The sequence below is a fragment of the Colletotrichum navitas genome (genome assembly GCF_030913465.1).
Source record: "Colletotrichum navitas strain CBS 125086 chromosome Unknown LY79scaffold_16, whole genome shotgun sequence".
In the NCBI taxonomy this organism is placed as follows: Eukaryota; Fungi; Ascomycota; class Sordariomycetes; order Glomerellales; family Glomerellaceae; genus Colletotrichum; species Colletotrichum navitas.
The window spans coordinates 480751-496341 of record NW_026850562.1 but is presented as its reverse complement, the minus strand read 5'-3'; the positions used below and the strand labels follow the sequence as shown (position 1 = coordinate 496341).

At 57.6% G+C, this 15591-nt stretch overlaps 3 protein-coding genes across 3 annotated transcripts; 1 reads left to right on the top strand and 2 right to left on the bottom strand.

The window, feature by feature from the left end:
• The first annotated feature begins 708 nt into the window (after positions 1 to 708).
• Positions 709 to 5948, top strand: LY79DRAFT_603288 (armadillo-type protein). Its single transcript, XM_060561862.1, has 3 exons — positions 709 to 1337; positions 1389 to 4868; positions 4922 to 5948. Exons 1-3 carry the CDS (start codon positions 975 to 977, stop codon positions 5663 to 5665), a joined length of 4587 nt encoding a protein of 1528 aa, XP_060416409.1. The 5' UTR covers positions 709 to 974; the 3' UTR covers positions 5666 to 5948.
• Positions 5949 to 6770: 822 nt separating this feature from the next.
• LY79DRAFT_578128 (glycosyltransferase family 28 domain-containing protein) lies at positions 6771 to 10589 on the bottom strand (the record flags this gene model as incomplete). Its single annotated transcript, XM_060559938.1, has 1 exon — positions 6771 to 10589. The coding sequence occupies one exon, from the start codon at positions 10587 to 10589 to the stop codon at positions 6771 to 6773; it is 3819 nt and encodes a 1272-aa protein (XP_060416408.1).
• A 1773-nt stretch (positions 10590 to 12362) lies between these two features.
• Positions 12363 to 14236, bottom strand: LY79DRAFT_511146 (YAP-binding/ALF4/Glomulin; the record flags this gene model as incomplete). Its single annotated transcript, XM_060554229.1, has 2 exons — positions 12363 to 13325; positions 13382 to 14236. The coding sequence occupies 2 exons, from the start codon at positions 14234 to 14236 to the stop codon at positions 12363 to 12365; spliced, it is 1818 nt and encodes a 605-aa protein (XP_060416407.1).
• Between the last annotated feature and the right edge of the window lie 1355 nt (positions 14237 to 15591).

Here is a 15591-nt window from a genome sequence, read left to right as displayed (position 1 = left end):
GTTGTGAAGGTTGACGTAGAAGACTTGCTTCTCAGAAGCTTGAGAAAAGGAAGGTTAGATGTCATGTTGACTCGACACCTGGCGCTGCGGTTGAATATTTCCCCGAACAAATGGACACTATTTATGTTTTTGAGCATGCATCTTATATTTCAAACAGCGATCTATCTGTCAGGTTCGTCGGGAAACTCAAAAGAGAGGACGGAAAATTCACTGCCCATCTAAAACACTGTTACTTTATCTCTCCCCTAATCGGGACTAAGAGTAAATTTCGTAGCTACAAAGGGGGGTGAGGGGAGAACCTGGGTAGGTTAGAAAATAACCGGGGAAATCGAAGGAAGAGCCACATGCAACAGGTCGATTCGCCCTTTGCCATATGCTCAATGAAGCACAAGTAAACAATTGTGGTTGAGGGGGCCGGCCACCCATGACGAGAAACTTGAGATGAAGCATAAAGTAGAGAGCATGGAAGTGAAGTGGAGACAGGTCGTTGAGCAATGAACGGCGACCTCCGTCACCAGCCACCCCCGAGGCACAGTAGCCGCGACTCCACATGTGTTCGCGCCCGGGCCGCGTCAAGCCACGACAAGGGGGAAGGTACAGCAAGCTTGAGCAGGTACCTTCCCTCTACCTCAGCTCAGGTAAGCACGCGTTACCTGACGAACTGTAGGCGTAGGCGCGAAACACGCCTCAACTATTTCCATCCATCATCCATTTTCGTCGCAACCTCGAGAACGCCAGCTTCACCCCCTTCCCGTCGCCCCCACCACAATTGAACTCGCGACTCCTCGCACCCGCCGCCTTCGCCGCGCGTCTTAAAAAGTGCTCTCGACGCGCTCAATTTCATCCATGACTTAGGACACGCGCGTATCATCGCTTCCCCAACACGCCCCAGTCGATCGACGACAGCATCAATACAGCCCTTCCCCGCTTCACCGACACGTCAACCTTCGAGCGCCCGCAACGTAACTCCCAAGATGGCGCCCCGTCGCGGTCGCGCTGAGCCTCAAGAGGAGGTCGAGGAGGAACAGGAACAGGAACAGGGAGAGGGAGAGGAGCTTGTTAACCTTCAATTCGACCAAGAATTGACCTGGAAGCCCGGGAAACCCATACCCACTACCGAACTTCTCATTCGCCTGCAGCTCCTATCCGAAGAGCTTGGTGGGCTCGACCAGGATACTGTCGATGTCGACTCTCTGAACGACGTTGCCCACGCGCTGGGTCAACGCAACCTGCTGGCGCACAAGGATAAGGGCGTGAGGGCGTACGCCGCAGTATGCATAGCGGACATCCTGCGCCTGTGTGCGCCCGACGCGCCGTTCACCGCCGACCAGACCAAGGTACGTCATGGTCCCCCAATGCCGTGGTCCCCTGGCTAATGACCGCATTAGATGTTCTTCAACCTCGTGGTCACACACATCTTCCCCTCCTTGAGCGATCAAGGTCATGCTTACCACAGACAGCACAAGTATGTGCTAACGGCGCTCACCGATGTCAAAAGTATCCTCCTGATCAATGATGTCGACGGTGCCGATGATTTGCTATTGAAACTGTTTTCCGTCTTTTTCGATGGCGTCTCTGGCGGCTCGAATGCGGGCCCGGAGGAGGGTGTCTCGAAAGAGGTCCGCAACACCATGACGGAGATGCTGATTGCCCTGGTCGACGAGGCTTCGGGAATGAACCCCAAGGTCATCGAGGTTATCATGGCCCAATTCCTGAGGGCAGCGCCCCCAGGGGGCTTCCAGAGCCGCACCGAACGCGCGGAGCAAAACGGCAGCCAGTTGACGTTGCTGCCCAAGGACGAGCCGCCTGCCTACATCATGGCCAAGGAGATTTGCAACGAGTGTACAGAGAAGATGGTACACTACGTGAGCCAGTACTTCAGTGACGTTATCTTGGATGCCTCCCGGTTCGCGGCAAAGACTGTCGGAAACCGTCACGACGAGGACGAGGACGAGGATGCGCCCAGGGGCCCAACGGATGCAGAACTGAAGGAGCTCAAGAAGGCCCACTACCTCATCAGGGAGCTTTGGCGCGCCGCGCCATCCGTGTTGCAAAACGTGATTCCGCAGGTCGAGGCTGAGCTTTCGGCCGACAACGTGGATCTTCGACAGCTGGCCACCGAGACACTCGGAGATATGATCTCTGGAATCGGCGCCGCCGGCCCGCCGCCGGCGCCCGTTTTAGACCCTGCCCAGTACCCTCCGCTGCGCTTGGCTGATGAGGCTCCTAGCCAGATTTCCGACAACGTCCTCACCACGCCTCTATCGCCTCAATCATTTGCGCAAACGCATTCGTCAGCGTATCACCATTTCCTGGGGAGGAGGAACGATAAGACAGCAACAATTCGCGCAGCCTGGACCACTGCTGTTGGGTACATCTTGGCCACTTCGGCTGGTGGTATCGGTCTAAACCGCGAGGAGCAGTCCGAGCTTGTGAAGCATCTCGGAGAAAAGCTCAATGATGGCGACGAAAAGGTTCGTCTGGCTGCTGTCAAGGTGATGGAGCTCTTCAGCTTCCGAGACTTCGTCACCAAGCTTGCCGCACCCGGTGGCGTGGATAAGGACGGCTCAGTTCTGAGCAGTCTTGCCGACCGTTGTCGCGACAAGCGCACCGCTGTCCGAGTCGACGCCATGACTCTGCTCGCGAAGCTGTGGGCTGTTGGGTCCGGAGAGTTGGCCGCCGGGCAGGAGAGCGTTATTGCGGCCCTGGCCGGGATCCCCTCTCGCATCTTCAACGCGTTTTACGCAAATGACTCTGAGCTCAACATCCTGCTGGATCGCGTGCTCTTCGAGTGCCTGGTACCATTGTCCTACCCCCCCATCAAAGCACCCAAGAACACCAGGGCCGTGGCCAGCCAGAGCTCACAGACTGCGAGCGTTGCGGATCAGGACCGCATCCGGGCAGAGAGAATCCTGCTCCTCACTCAGTCGTTGGACCCCGCGGCCAAGAGAGCCTTTTTCGCAATGCAAGGCCGCCAGCCCCAGTTCGCGCAGGTCCTTGAGGCATTCATCAACCAGTGCGAGAGCTACAACGGCGGTGTGATGGATGACAACCGGCCAAAGAAGACGGCCAACCTGGAGAGAACGGTTCAGTACATCACGCAGTTCTTCCCGGACCCATTCAAGGTCAAGACGGATCTCCAGAAGTTCGCCAACCTCAACGACCGACGCGCCTACCAGCTTGTCAGGTTCTCCGTCAGCGCCGGGAGCGACTACAAGACGGTGCGTCAGGCCATCAAGGAGTTGGTCAAGCGCATCAACGCAAGCCAGAGCGCGACGTGCCTGGACACCCTCTTGCCTCTCCTGTACCGGTCGGCCTGTTTGTTGTTCAACCGCAGCCATTTGGCGACAATCCTGGATTGCTCCAGGAACGATAAGGATGGCCTGGGCTCCGTCTCACATGAGATCCTGAACGAGATCTCCCAGCGCAACCCCGAGCTTTTCAAGACCCACGTGGGCGAGCTGTGCAAGGGCCTGGTCGAGCAGGCCCCTACGGAGACCAACGATAACGACTCGACCGTCGTCGACACCCTGAAGGCCTGTGCGTCGTACTCTAAGAAATACCCTGAGGAGATCCCACAGGATCGCAAGTTTTCGCAGGCTCTCGTGAGCTACGCTCTCTACGGACGGCCTGTCAAGTCTGCCAAATACGCCATCAAGATCCTTCTGGCAAAGGGTGACAGCAAGGGTCTCGTCAACGCCACCAGCTTGCTGGAGAAGATTATGGAAGACTGGAACTACGGCTCTTCGCACTTCCTAAACAAATTGCAGTCCGTCGCCCAGCTCGAACTGCAGGCCCCAAAGATCACTCTCGACTCGGACGACAGCATTCTCAACATGACGGTACAGCAAATCCTGCTCAAGGTCCGCACGGACGCTACAGACAAGGATCCCGAGTGGGTTGAGGATGCCGACGTGGACGAGGAGCTGCATGCGAAGTGCCTATCCATGCACATTCTTGTCAACCGACTGCGCAGCATGGACGACGTCGAGGAAGCCAAGGAGAAGGCCGTCCCGGTGTTCAAGCTTCTCAAGACACTAGTCGCCAAGGGGGGGGAGCTCTGCAAGGTCAAGGACACGCCCAACCACCACAAGTCGCGACTTCGCCTGTTGGCCGCTCGGTTGCTGTTGAAGCTGTGCACCATCAAGCACTTTGATGATTTTCTGACCCCTGCCGACTTCAACCGCCTTGCTTTCACCGCGCAGGACCCGCAACTCAACGTCCGCCGCGGCTTCCTTGAGAAGCTCCAGAAGTACCTCGTTCAGGGCAAGCTCCGAGCGCGATTCTACACCATTGTGTTCCTGACGGCTTTCGAGCCAAGCGCGGACCTGAAGCAGCGCGTCGAGACTTGGATTCGCTCTCGCGTCCGCGCCTTGCAAACGAGCGAACAGCATCCCATGGAGGCTATCATGGGAAGACTCATCTCCCTGCTGGCCCACCATCCCGACTTTAACAAGCCGGACAACCTCGAAAACGCCAGCGCTGAGGAATTGTCGTCTTATGCAAGCGACCTGGCGGACCACGGCCGCTACATCCTTTACTATCTCTCTAACGTGGCCACTGAAGACAACCTGGGGCTCATCTACAAGTATGCCGAAAGGGTCAAGCAGACTCGCGACGCGATCGACCCGGACGCGAGCGAGAACCTCTACATCGTCAGTGACCTGGCCCAGGCTGTTATAAGGAAATGGCAGGAAAGGAGGAACTGGAGCTTCCAGGCGTACCCGGGTAAGGTCGGCCTGCCGATCGGTCTCTACACTGCTCTGCCTTCGCACCAGGTCGCCCAGGAGATTGCCGAGAAGCAATACCTGCCAGCAGAGATCGACGAGAAGCTGGACGGTCTTTTCAAGTCTATTGACCGAAAGAAGGTGAGTTGCCGTGCCCATCGCATGCTCGGCGACCAAGGCTGACAGTACTTCAGAAGAGGAAATCTATGGACGAGAGGGGCGATCATCAACCCGCCAAGAAGGCCAAGCAGGCACCCAGGACCAAAGAGCCCAAAGCACCTAAGGAGCCCAAACCAAAGAAGCAGAAGGTTAAGAAGCCTGCCAAGGTCAAGCCAAGACGTCCTGAGTCCGACATCCCGCCAGAGAACCGAAGACGCAGCGCCCGAGCCACCAGGGTCTCTCAGTACACCGAGCGCGACTCCTCAGACGACGACCGCGAGATGTGGGATGGTGTCAGCAAGTGGGAATATGTTGACGGCGAGCCTACGCCGGAAGAAGGGTCCGACGAGGACGAGGATGAGGACGATTCTTCCGTCCTTTCAGACGTTCCCGACGAGAAAGATGGCAAAAAGAGAGCGAACAAGTCCGCTGTTGTGGCCAACGATAGCGATGACGAATCGGCCCTGTCCGAACCCGAGGACGAGGCGACGGCTGACCCGGAGCCGGAGAAGGAGGAGGAAGTAGAAGAAGAAGCGGAGGAAGAAGCAGCAGCAGACGACGAAGAGGAGCCCGAGGAAGCCGCCACACCACCGCCCAAATCCAACGGACGCAAGGGCAGATCGGCTGCGGTATTATCCAGGGCGGCGGCCAAGACGAAGCTGCCGGCTCGCCCCGCGGCCAAGGAGAAACCCGCCCCGAGAGCGGCGACTAGGGCGTCGGCGAGAACGACGCGAGGGAGGGCCGCCAAGGAGTCGATGGACATTGACGGGAGCGAGTGAGGAGTGTCGAGGAGATTGTACAAAAAAAAAAAAGTGGTTCCCCCTCCTAAATTTTGCGCTGCAGTTAGCTTGAGTGAGGTTTTTAGCTACTTGGTTTGGCTTATAGGCGATGGACAATCCCTTGTGAGGGGTAGGACGGGAGGTGCTCTGAAAGGACACTTACAACAGCACCTGAATTCATTCCGGGTTTTTTTTATTCTTTTGCGAATCCCCCCTGTATATTGGTCTCCTCACTCGCCGTGTGCCTTCTCTTTTTTGCGTCAATATATACCCTCTTCATGGTACTCACGGTCTCCTCGCACGCCAAGCCCATTTGCCGGCCTTTTGGCCGGTGTCGGGGCTGTGTTAGAGGGAGAGAGAGAGAGAGTGTGTGTGTGTGTGTTGAATCGGCGCGTGATACCCAAGCGCGCTACTGAAATGGGGAGCCCCCAGAGAGAAAAGCAGCATGCCTTCCTTCGTAGACATGAATCCCCCCCCCCCTTTCTCCAGAGTACTTGGCCCTCTGAACACCAGCTGCCATCCCGACGGGCGTGGTCGTGACTCGGAAAGCTCACGGGGTCTCGTGAAAGGATATGAGAAGCCTCGAGTGTCGAAGCCTAGTTTTTTTTTTTTTTCCTTTTTTTTTTTCCCTTTTTTCCCTCACCCCTTCATGCTCGGCCCTTGGGACCTTCTCTCGCGGGCAGTATTTGGCCACCCGAGTCACGACAGAGAGTCAAACACCTTGTCTCATGTCAAGGCGGCAAAAAACAAAGAGGGCAGACAAGACAATCATCACTTCGCCTCATCGGCTGGTCCGGCCCGGGCGGGTTCGATATGTTTTGTTACCTGGATTACTTGGATTATACTCTACAGTCCTGAATGGGGTCTCTCAAAAACCCGAGGGAAAAAGGGAACCGAGTATGGCGGGTAAAAAGGGGGGTATAAAGTCGACGGTTGTTACAAAAAAGGAAAAAAAAAAAAAAAAAGGAAAAGATGAGAAGCAACTTCCCCCCCCAAAACGCCAACAACATATATGTCATGGCGGGTCTAGCCTCTCGCGTTGAAATTTGAATCAAAGACAAAGGAAACACCGACGCGCTGACGCTGTTATCCGTCCTTCGGGCTCCTAGACCTGTGCCGTTCTCGCGCGATCAACGCTGAGCCGGCTGGGTCCGTCCTCCGCCTGAGCGGCTCCCGCTTTCTCTACAGCTTCGTCTCCGCCTCCTCCGTGTCCGGTCTCCGTGCTGCCGTTCACCAAGGCCTTTCCATTGGTCTTGGCTCCGTCTTGGGCGTCGGTGGTGTCCTTCGCGTCGGCACGGTCCGCCTTCTCGGCCCGTTGCTCCCCTTCCTCGTTCTCGGTAATGTCGTCCCGCTTCTTAGGGCTCTCCGTGGACTTGCGCGCGTCCGTGGATCGTTGTGCCGTTTCCGTCTTCCCAGACCGTCTGGTATCGGTACTGTGCCTTGTCGCGCGGCTCTTGAGCTTCTCGTCCGTCTTGCGGAGCTCCTTCTCAGTGCCGACGACGGTGTCCATGCCCTGGCCGTTCTTGATCGCCTGGAGCACGCGCTCAGCAACGTCAACGCTCTCGAAGGCGGCGTTGTTGACCCGGTACTTCTTCGACGAGAGCATGCCCCGGACGCCCTTCTTCTTCTCCTCCGCCTCGAGGGTCTCCATGAGCTCGCGGATCGTGAACCAGCCAGCCATGACGTCCTTGTCGAGGCTCTTCTTGACGTCATCTGCCTGCTTGCGCCGCTCACGCTGGCCCTGCACAAGGCGTGCGCGGCGGACGACGCGGTCAGGCTGCTTCCTCCGCTCGACCTGTTTGGCAATGCCCTTGAGGGTGTAGCCGAAGGGGCTGACGATAGCACTGAGGTCCTTGAGAACAAACCCCGTTATGCCCATACCTGTTCCCTTGACGAAGCCCTTCACACCCTCCTTCTTGGCGCCCCTGACGGGAAGCCGGACCAGTCCGGTTGTGCCGTCGTAGATGCCATATGCAAATTCTTTGCCGGCCGCTTTGAGACCGGAGCTGATACCGGTGACGCGAGGTGGGCGCCGGACGGTGTCGTCTCCGTACAGGCGGGGCGCGTTGTGGAAGCCTTGTGCGATTGCCATCGACAGGTTCACCGGCGCCTTCGCTAGGGCTTGGGCCGATTTGATCACGCCTTCTCCGACATCGTTTGCGTACTCGTCCACGGCGTCTTCAACATCGGTTCCCGTATCGACGGAAGACATTGTATCCCGGCGGTCTTGAGCTCCCGGTCTGCTAGACGCATTTCCGTCGGCCTGGGGTTGCTCCTTGCTTGTTCCCCCCTTGGCGCTACCCTCTTCCGGCGGGTTGCCGTTCGTCTGAAGGGCGTCGTTACTAATCTCGACGTGTTGGTGGAGGTTCTCGTTGGCCTGGAGGTTCCGGTTCTTGGCGCTTGTGCGCTTGTCTCTGAGGGCCCTGAGCTTCCGCTTCTTCTCCTTCTTTTCCTTTCTTTTGTGAGAGGTCTTGGCGAGTCTGTACGGCACACTTCCGATTCCGCCAAAGACGTTGCCCATTGTTCCGGCGATGGAGCCCGCTATTCCCGTCACCGGCTCCCCAGGACCTTCGAAATCGTTCCATTCGGTGTGGCGTAGTAGTCTGAGCTTCTTCCACGACAACTCGCCGCGCTCGATGATGACGTCGGCAGCGAGTGCACTGAGCTTGACGTTGGTATTCTTGACCGTCCAGACTGCGGCACGGTCTTTGAGGATGGAGCACCGCATGGAGTTCATGCCAGACAAGGTAAGGTGGTGGTGGAACGACCTGACGGCATTCTTCGCGCCGTCGCCTTCCAGCTCGATGTCCTTAGCCACCTTAGCGGCCGCTTCCTTCGCCTCGTCCGTAAGGCAGTATTCGATGCCAGCGGCGAGCTTTTCGGCATCGAGCTGCTTGTAAGGCACGGCTTCAGGCCCCGCTTTGGAATTTGACAAGATGCTGCCCCAGAAATGCTGGTCGCCAAAGAACGGGACGATCATGGTCGGCAAGCCGCACTTGAGAGCGATGGCGGTGGTTCCCGCTCCGCCGTGGATGACGCAGGCCTTGACCCGGGGGAAGAGCCAATCGTGAGGGGTATTCTCGAGCATGAAGATGTTGTCGGGCACATCCATCTCGTCCCCTCCTAGGCCGCCCCAGCCCTTGGACACCAGGGCGCGCACGCCGGCAAGTTTCACAGCCTCGAAAATCATCTGCGTAAAGCGGTCAGCGTCATCGACGACGATGGAGCCGAAGCCGATATAGATGGGCGGCTCTCCGGCGTCGAGGAACTTCTCCAGGTCGCTAGGAGGCTCAAAGGTCGAGGCCAAGTCGAGGAAAACGAAGCCAGAGATATCGATCTCTTGACCCCAGTCCTGGGGCTTCGGGACGAGACCTGGGCTCCAGAGGTAGGTGAAGGGCACGTGTAGACGATACGTGGCCCCAGGAGCCCACAGTGTCGAAACAGCATCCAGACCGAGAGTCTTGACGCGGAAATCGTTGACCAAGTCGCCCAGCCCCTGCCAGACCATCATCTCGACCAGGGGATACGAAATAAAGTTGGTGTAGCCCGGGTCTACATTGGACTTCTTGATGCTCGCCAACGGGTGGGGAAAGGCTTGAGTCGGCGTGTACGGGAAGGTGAACATGAGATGCAGCGGGATGCCCAAGGCTTCGGCACAGTGGACATGGGCGAAGCTGGGAGGGTTGGCGATGATGGCGTCGGCAATGAAGGGGTCCTTCTCTCCCATCATCTTGACGTTGTGTACATCTTTTTCGTCGTCGGTGGCGTTGATGCAAGCTCTCCAGAACCCGTCAAACATTTCGGCCATGGCCGATCTGCGTCGGCCAATGTCTCCGGCTTTGACGGCGTCGAGCGTTGGTATCATTCCCGGGTTCTTCACCATGAAAGCCATCAGTTCCGAGGGGTCTCCTCCAACGGAGAAGAACTCGAGGCCCGAGTCCTGTTCGACAAAGTCGCGGAACGCGGGATGGGTCGCAATTCGGACGCGGTGGCCGTAGTCTTCCTTGAGAGTTTTGCCAATTTTCAAAAACGGCTGGGCGTCACCGCGCGACCCGATGACCATGATGACAATGTTCAGTCGTGGTGCCGGTTCGCGGTCGGTCGTGGCCGTGGTGGCAGACGATAGACGAGAGGTTGCAGACCGCTGGTCGTCGGGGCGCTCCTCGCCCTCGGGCACCGGCACGACCTTTTTGACGGCCTGTCCCAGGGCCTTGGCTAAATACCCCGTGTTTGCCGTCTCCTTGACTGAGATGCGCAGACGGCCATCCTTCTTCACCTTCCCCTTGGTGTTGTAATTATCGTTTCCGACGTTAAAGCGGCGGTAACGCTCGGCGGTTTCCTTCTGGCGTTTCGCGTTGGCTCTGTCCCGGTCAGCCTTCTTTTGGGCGGTGCTTCCCGAATCTTCATCCTCGTTGTCCGAAGAGTCGCTTGAGCTTGAGCTCGAGCTCGAATCGCGTCTGTTGGCGGCCCAGAGAGCCCTGTCCAAGTAGGATGTTCCCGCGCGCTTGGGTACGCGACGGAAGCCTGCGCTGCTGGGTTCGGCTTTACGGGCCGGCGCATCTGTCCTCGACCTCTGGTCGATGGAGGGGCGCTCTTGGTGGCTGATGGCACCGGACGGTCTAGAGAGCGGAGGGGCCAGATGGTTCGACGAGGGTGCGTTTTGCGGCCTGTCGTCTTTGTGCGGTGCTTCGGACGTTTTGGGGGATGTCGTCGGTTGCGGCGACCGAACTTCGGGCGAATCGGTCTCGGGCGGCACCAATGACGGATAGGCGATGTTCTTATTTTCGTCTCTCACGACAGCGGCGTGCTGGCCGCCCCGGTTGATCTCTTCAATGTGAAGCTCCTGGGGCGGCGGCGTTGCAGCCCCCTCGGGCTCTGTCGCCGTGCCCAAGGCCAGCTTTGCCGCGGTGGGTTGGTGCGCCATGATGGCGTTGATTTTCACGTATAGTTGATCTTGAATTGAGTTTTTTCGATGGAGATGTCTGGAGAAAGCTCGTTGTGTAGGTCGGGGAGTATGATGTAAAATGCCTGCGCACAAAAGAAGTGGGTTGGACTAGAGACGACACTCGGTGGGACCATGGGCAATTAGGCAGAAAGGACTTGGGGGCGAAAGGTCGAACAATGTAGAAGTCGCGTCACCGTATCTTGGCTTGTTGTCATGCGAAGATTGACGTACGGTAGGTAGGTAAGTACAAAGCGAGAGGAGCCAGGAGGGCTAGTGTAATGAGAAGGCGGCGGAAGCATTAAGAGAAGCGTTGTTGTCCCTTACCTTAGTAGCACCGGGAATACCGGTACCACGACGTCCGTGGAGGGCGCTAGCTGCCCAGGTGGACAGGTACCTGAAGGGTTTCACGAAAAAGCAAGCTCGTGAGGACGGGCTGGACTTGACGCACCGCTCCAACTGTTTCCCAAAGCACCATCATCACAGTTTGGGCTTGGAATTCCAGGCCCCTGCACCCGATGACGTCAAATCCCGAGGGCGCTAAGCGTATGTGCTTGCAAGGACCACCCCTGCTACAGAGTTAGCTCCTGGTCCGTGCATTCACTGACACTGGCTAGATCGGCCTGGCCCGTACAAATGTAATCCGGGTGTGGTAGGCGGAGACTCTTGCCCGGTTCTTCGAGCCAAACACGTCCTCTGGATTCCAACCCGTCTTCAACAATTCCTGTGCAGACGTTAGTTACCTCGTCGACAATGCACCTCCCCTCCCTGTCTGTCAACCACATCGTCGGCTTTCACCAAGACACGTCAGACACAGATAGCATGGCTGTAATGAGCATGCAGCCGCAACCGAATCGGAAAAAAACATGAGACCGCATCCCGCCTCGATAGCGATTTCCCGCCTGAACCCAAACTGGGCTCAAGCCTCCTGGACAATGCACACCGCGCGCCTGGCCCCCAAACACGCACGACCTGGAGTCTTTTGATTTTGAGGGGCGAGCTACCCATGGTTCACTTATTCTGGCGCCACACATGTGATCCACGCCTGTTCAATGCGGTCCAATGAAGTCGGCCATCGGTCCACACTAGTGAAGCACAGCCACGAGTCACTCGCCACATGCTGCGTCCACCGGCCAGCCCAGCATTTTGCAACGTCTATGCCATCATTGTGATGTGTGTATGAGGGAGGGCCACATTCTAGTATTTGTGTGTTACGATGTATGGATGTGGCTTGCTTTTGGAGGGGCGGTGATTGACGGCTGGACCTGGTCGTGGCTGTTTTTGCACTGACTCCGTCATCCGCCCGAAGCGACCTTTAGGGTCTCTCAATCGCGTCCTCGCCTGGCTGTGGATCCGTAGAGACGACACGTGTGACTGTTCACTGCCGGTTACATTCCGTGCCTTTGCAACGATTTGCTCGGTGAGTGTGCCGTACGAGTACGCCGCGTTTTTCCATAAACGCTCCGCTCCGCTCCTAGCTGTACCATACCCCCCTCTACCGAATCATCACCAGAATCAATTTTGCAAAATGAGGCATCGAGCATCGGGGGAAAGATTTGGACTTTTTTTTTCTTTCAAATTCATCTTTCAAATTCATGCGGCTGCACGTTGCTCAGCAGCCAAGGTCATTCGTAACTCATAAGAGACTCCTTCGCCGTGAAACTTACTTCCCGAAATGCGGAGTCACACCACGAAGCATCTCGGCTTACCTGCGCCGGGGCCCACGTGGTATTTAGCTGCCACTGTACAAGAACTTTACTGCAAAGGTAGACTCTTTAGCCGCATTGTCAGAATTTCGAGTTGCTGGGCGACTTCTCCTCCCTGTCCCTGATCATCCACCTCCTTTTTCTCGATGGCCGTCAGCAACGTCTGCGCGGCGTGCTGCAAGGGCTCGACGTAGCGTTGCTCCACGGCCCCGGGCATGCTGGCCGGTACCAGATGTTGGAAGCTCGTGCCGGCGAACAAAAGGTAGGCAAAGTTGGCGACCTGCAGGTGGAAGGGGAAGTTCTGCACCCAATATTCCCAGAGTGCCGGAACGTCCTGCTCCTTGAGGAATGCCATGTTAGGGAACAGCGCGTACTGCAGGGCCTCGATTGCGTCTGCTGTCGCAAACCTGTTTGTGAGCTTGCGCTTCTGAGCGACGATCAACTCCTCCCTCAACCACGTCACTGCAGAGGCCTGCAGAGCGGAGAAGATGCAGTTCTCGAGGAGGTCCTCGAGAATCTTCAACCGGTCGTTGTCATCCGGGTCGTCGTGCAAGACGAGCCCCGCGAGGGTCGTGGCGACGTTCCGGACCGAGAGCGAGGGGTGGAAGACGGAGACCAGCGTCAAGAGGTGGTGATAGGGCATGAAGTCGCCGTCCGACGGCGAAATGCGCTTGTAGTTCTCCAGCCAGAGCCCCATGACGACGAGGGCCTCGGTAGTGCCCGGGTTGCCCACGATGCGCGACTGCGGGTCGTCGCTGAGGAAGTTCTGCAGGAGTTTGAGGTGGTCGGGGAACATTGTCATCTGGACCTGCTCATAATCGGCGTCGAAGACCTCGGCTGAGAAGAGCCAGTATGCAACCAGGCACCAGACGCCGCCAGTGGAGAGCTTGATGGTATCGGGGCTGAGGACGTCGGTGTCGATGGCCAGCGGGCTGTTGGGTATGGACCCCTCGAAGATATCCTTGACGGACAGAGCATGCACTCTGTTCAGGCCAAGATCTCCTGCAAGTGCCTGGGCTTACTGTTAGCAGGTTCGTCCGTCCGGGACATCAGACGAATTGCACGTACAACCAACTGACCCACCAGGGCGTCCCTCGCCAAGAGGTCGGCGTCCTCTTTAAAGGCGCGCAGGACGCTCTTGCGGATCACGACACGCTCTGGGTTGTAGAATTCCAACAGGCGTGATGCCCACTCCATGCCCGTACAGTTGACGTAGGCCTCGATTATGCAGGTGATGAAGGACTGGAGCAGCCTCTTGGTCGTGTCCGGCTCGGTCGGCGCGAGCTGCTCTTTCTGGCCGGCCTCGGGGTCGGGTGCATGCTTCGTAGGGTCGCTCTTGGTAAAGGGCGTGTCGAGCTTGTTGCTGGACTGGCGGATGGGCAGGGGCGGGCGCTTGTCGCCCGAGAGGGAGCGGACGAGGGCGATGACAGCAGCTGTCATTTCGGGGCTGCGGGGATGGTAAGTGCGATAGACGCTCTGGAGGGTCGTGTGAACGAAGCGTGAGGGACGCGCAACATTCAAGCGCTTGTGCAGGATGCTTAGCATGCCGACCAGGTGGACAAAGATGGCCGTCGTCGCAGGGTCGTCCTCGCCGTCGATGGCCTCGTGGACGGTCTTTTCCATGACCTCAAGGACCTTCAGGATGACCTCGCGCGGGTTGCCGAGCTGGGCGATGGTCTCGAGGCACTGCTCGCTCCCCTGGACGGGTACGAGCATCTCTACCAAGTCCCAGCCTATATCCTGGGTGAGATGGGCATCCTGGAGAATTTCGTTGAGCTCGGGCAAGATTTCGGGCGAAAGCACCTCGCCGATGATGGTGAGGTAGGTGAATGTATCGGTCGCGGGTGGCTTGGACTCGCGCAGGGCCTGGAGGCCGTTGGGCTTGTCAGCCACGGCAATAGGGTGATTCGTCGCTTCAATCATGGTTCAACTCGGCACCTCTCTGTCTGTCGCTCGGGTTGGGTGAGAAGAAGTCTGTGCGAAGCGGGCAGAGAGGGAGAGGAAGAATAGCACGAAGAAAAAAGAGAGGCTGCGTCTTCCCAAGTTTCGTCATCGGCGCTGAATGTAGTGAGGCCGGAGAAGAGAACAAGGGTGGGGGGGAGGTCCCAATCCGATTTCTCCCCACCAGCCAATAATATAATTAGCACTTAGCACCTCACCACATTGCAGTTCGCAATGCTAGTGCCCACAAGTGGTAGGTACACTCCACTAGACTAGGTACCTGGGTAGAGGAGATTGAGGCGGGCGATTGCAGCAAGACCCAGAAATGCCACCGGCGGGCTCAGCATGAGAACCCCGCACTAGCCTTGATTCAGTGAGGATGGGGTGGGGACACACTGGATCGTGAGGGAGAGAGAGGGTTGAAGGCACGCTGGAACACCGAGGGTCTCCGCTGGAACTAGAGGCTGCCCCCGCCCTCGGTGCAGACGTGTCAGTGGACGAGTGCAATGAAACCCGGCGGCCATCAGGTCCAGCACAGGCCGGTTCCAGTTGGGGCGGGGAGCAGGCTTGGCGGTGAATGTGCTTGGTGCAGTTCAGCGTCTAATTATGCCCACTGCCAGCATTCTGCGACGGCAGATCTGGGATTTCTCAGGACGGGACACTCAGGAGAGCGGGTGGCAGTGTCATTAATTCATGCAGTACACCGGTTTGCGGCCGACCGGCTCGTGTTTGAATGATGCTTGACATTACTGAGAGCATCCGACTGTTCCTAGTCCCCTCCAATCTGCGGGTCGGCCGGACCCTGGAGGCTCGCTGCGCTGGGGATGCGTTATCGATAACCCAAAGTGGAGGGCCAAGATAGTGGGATGCACTGCGACAACCCCTTGGCGACCGGGGAAGGAGCGAAGTGCGATACGATGAGGCACCATAAGGTACCTTGGTACCTACGATACGATACGATACGATGCCCGTGGCGGATGTACCCTGGATCTGCCAGCGCCTTTGACCCTGCTTGCCTGTCTTGTGTCACTTTCCCTTTGGCACACTCGCCGACAAACAAAAGAGAGAGAGAGAGAGAGAGAGAGAGAGAGAGAGAGAGAGAGAGCCTGTCTTTGGGATGTCAAACCGAGCCAAAGCGGAGAGACGGTAACGCTATATGAGAGTCTCTCCCAGTGACTGTTTCATTTCTTCCGACAGAGGTCATCGTCCGGCGCCATCTGTCAGTCTTTCCCTCTGTCAGTCTATCAGTCTGTCAATCACACACCGGTTCCCCCGCACCGCACCCGCCATCCGTGTCGGTTGCCTTTCTTTCTTGAGGTATCCGTATCTACCTACCT

Bases quoted from the DNA above. Each gene is read 5' to 3' on its own strand.
- LY79DRAFT_603288 (XM_060561862.1), top strand. From the start codon at position 975: ATGGCGCCCCGTCGCGGTCGCGCTGAGCCTCAAGAGGAGGTCGAGGAG. The intron at 1,338-1,388 runs GTACGTCATGGT...TGACCGCATTAG, and splicing joins TCACCGCCGACCAGACCAAG to ATGTTCTTCAACCTCGTGGT. The intron at 4,869-4,921 runs GTGAGTTGCCGT...ACAGTACTTCAG, and splicing joins AGTCTATTGACCGAAAGAAG to AAGAGGAAATCTATGGACGA.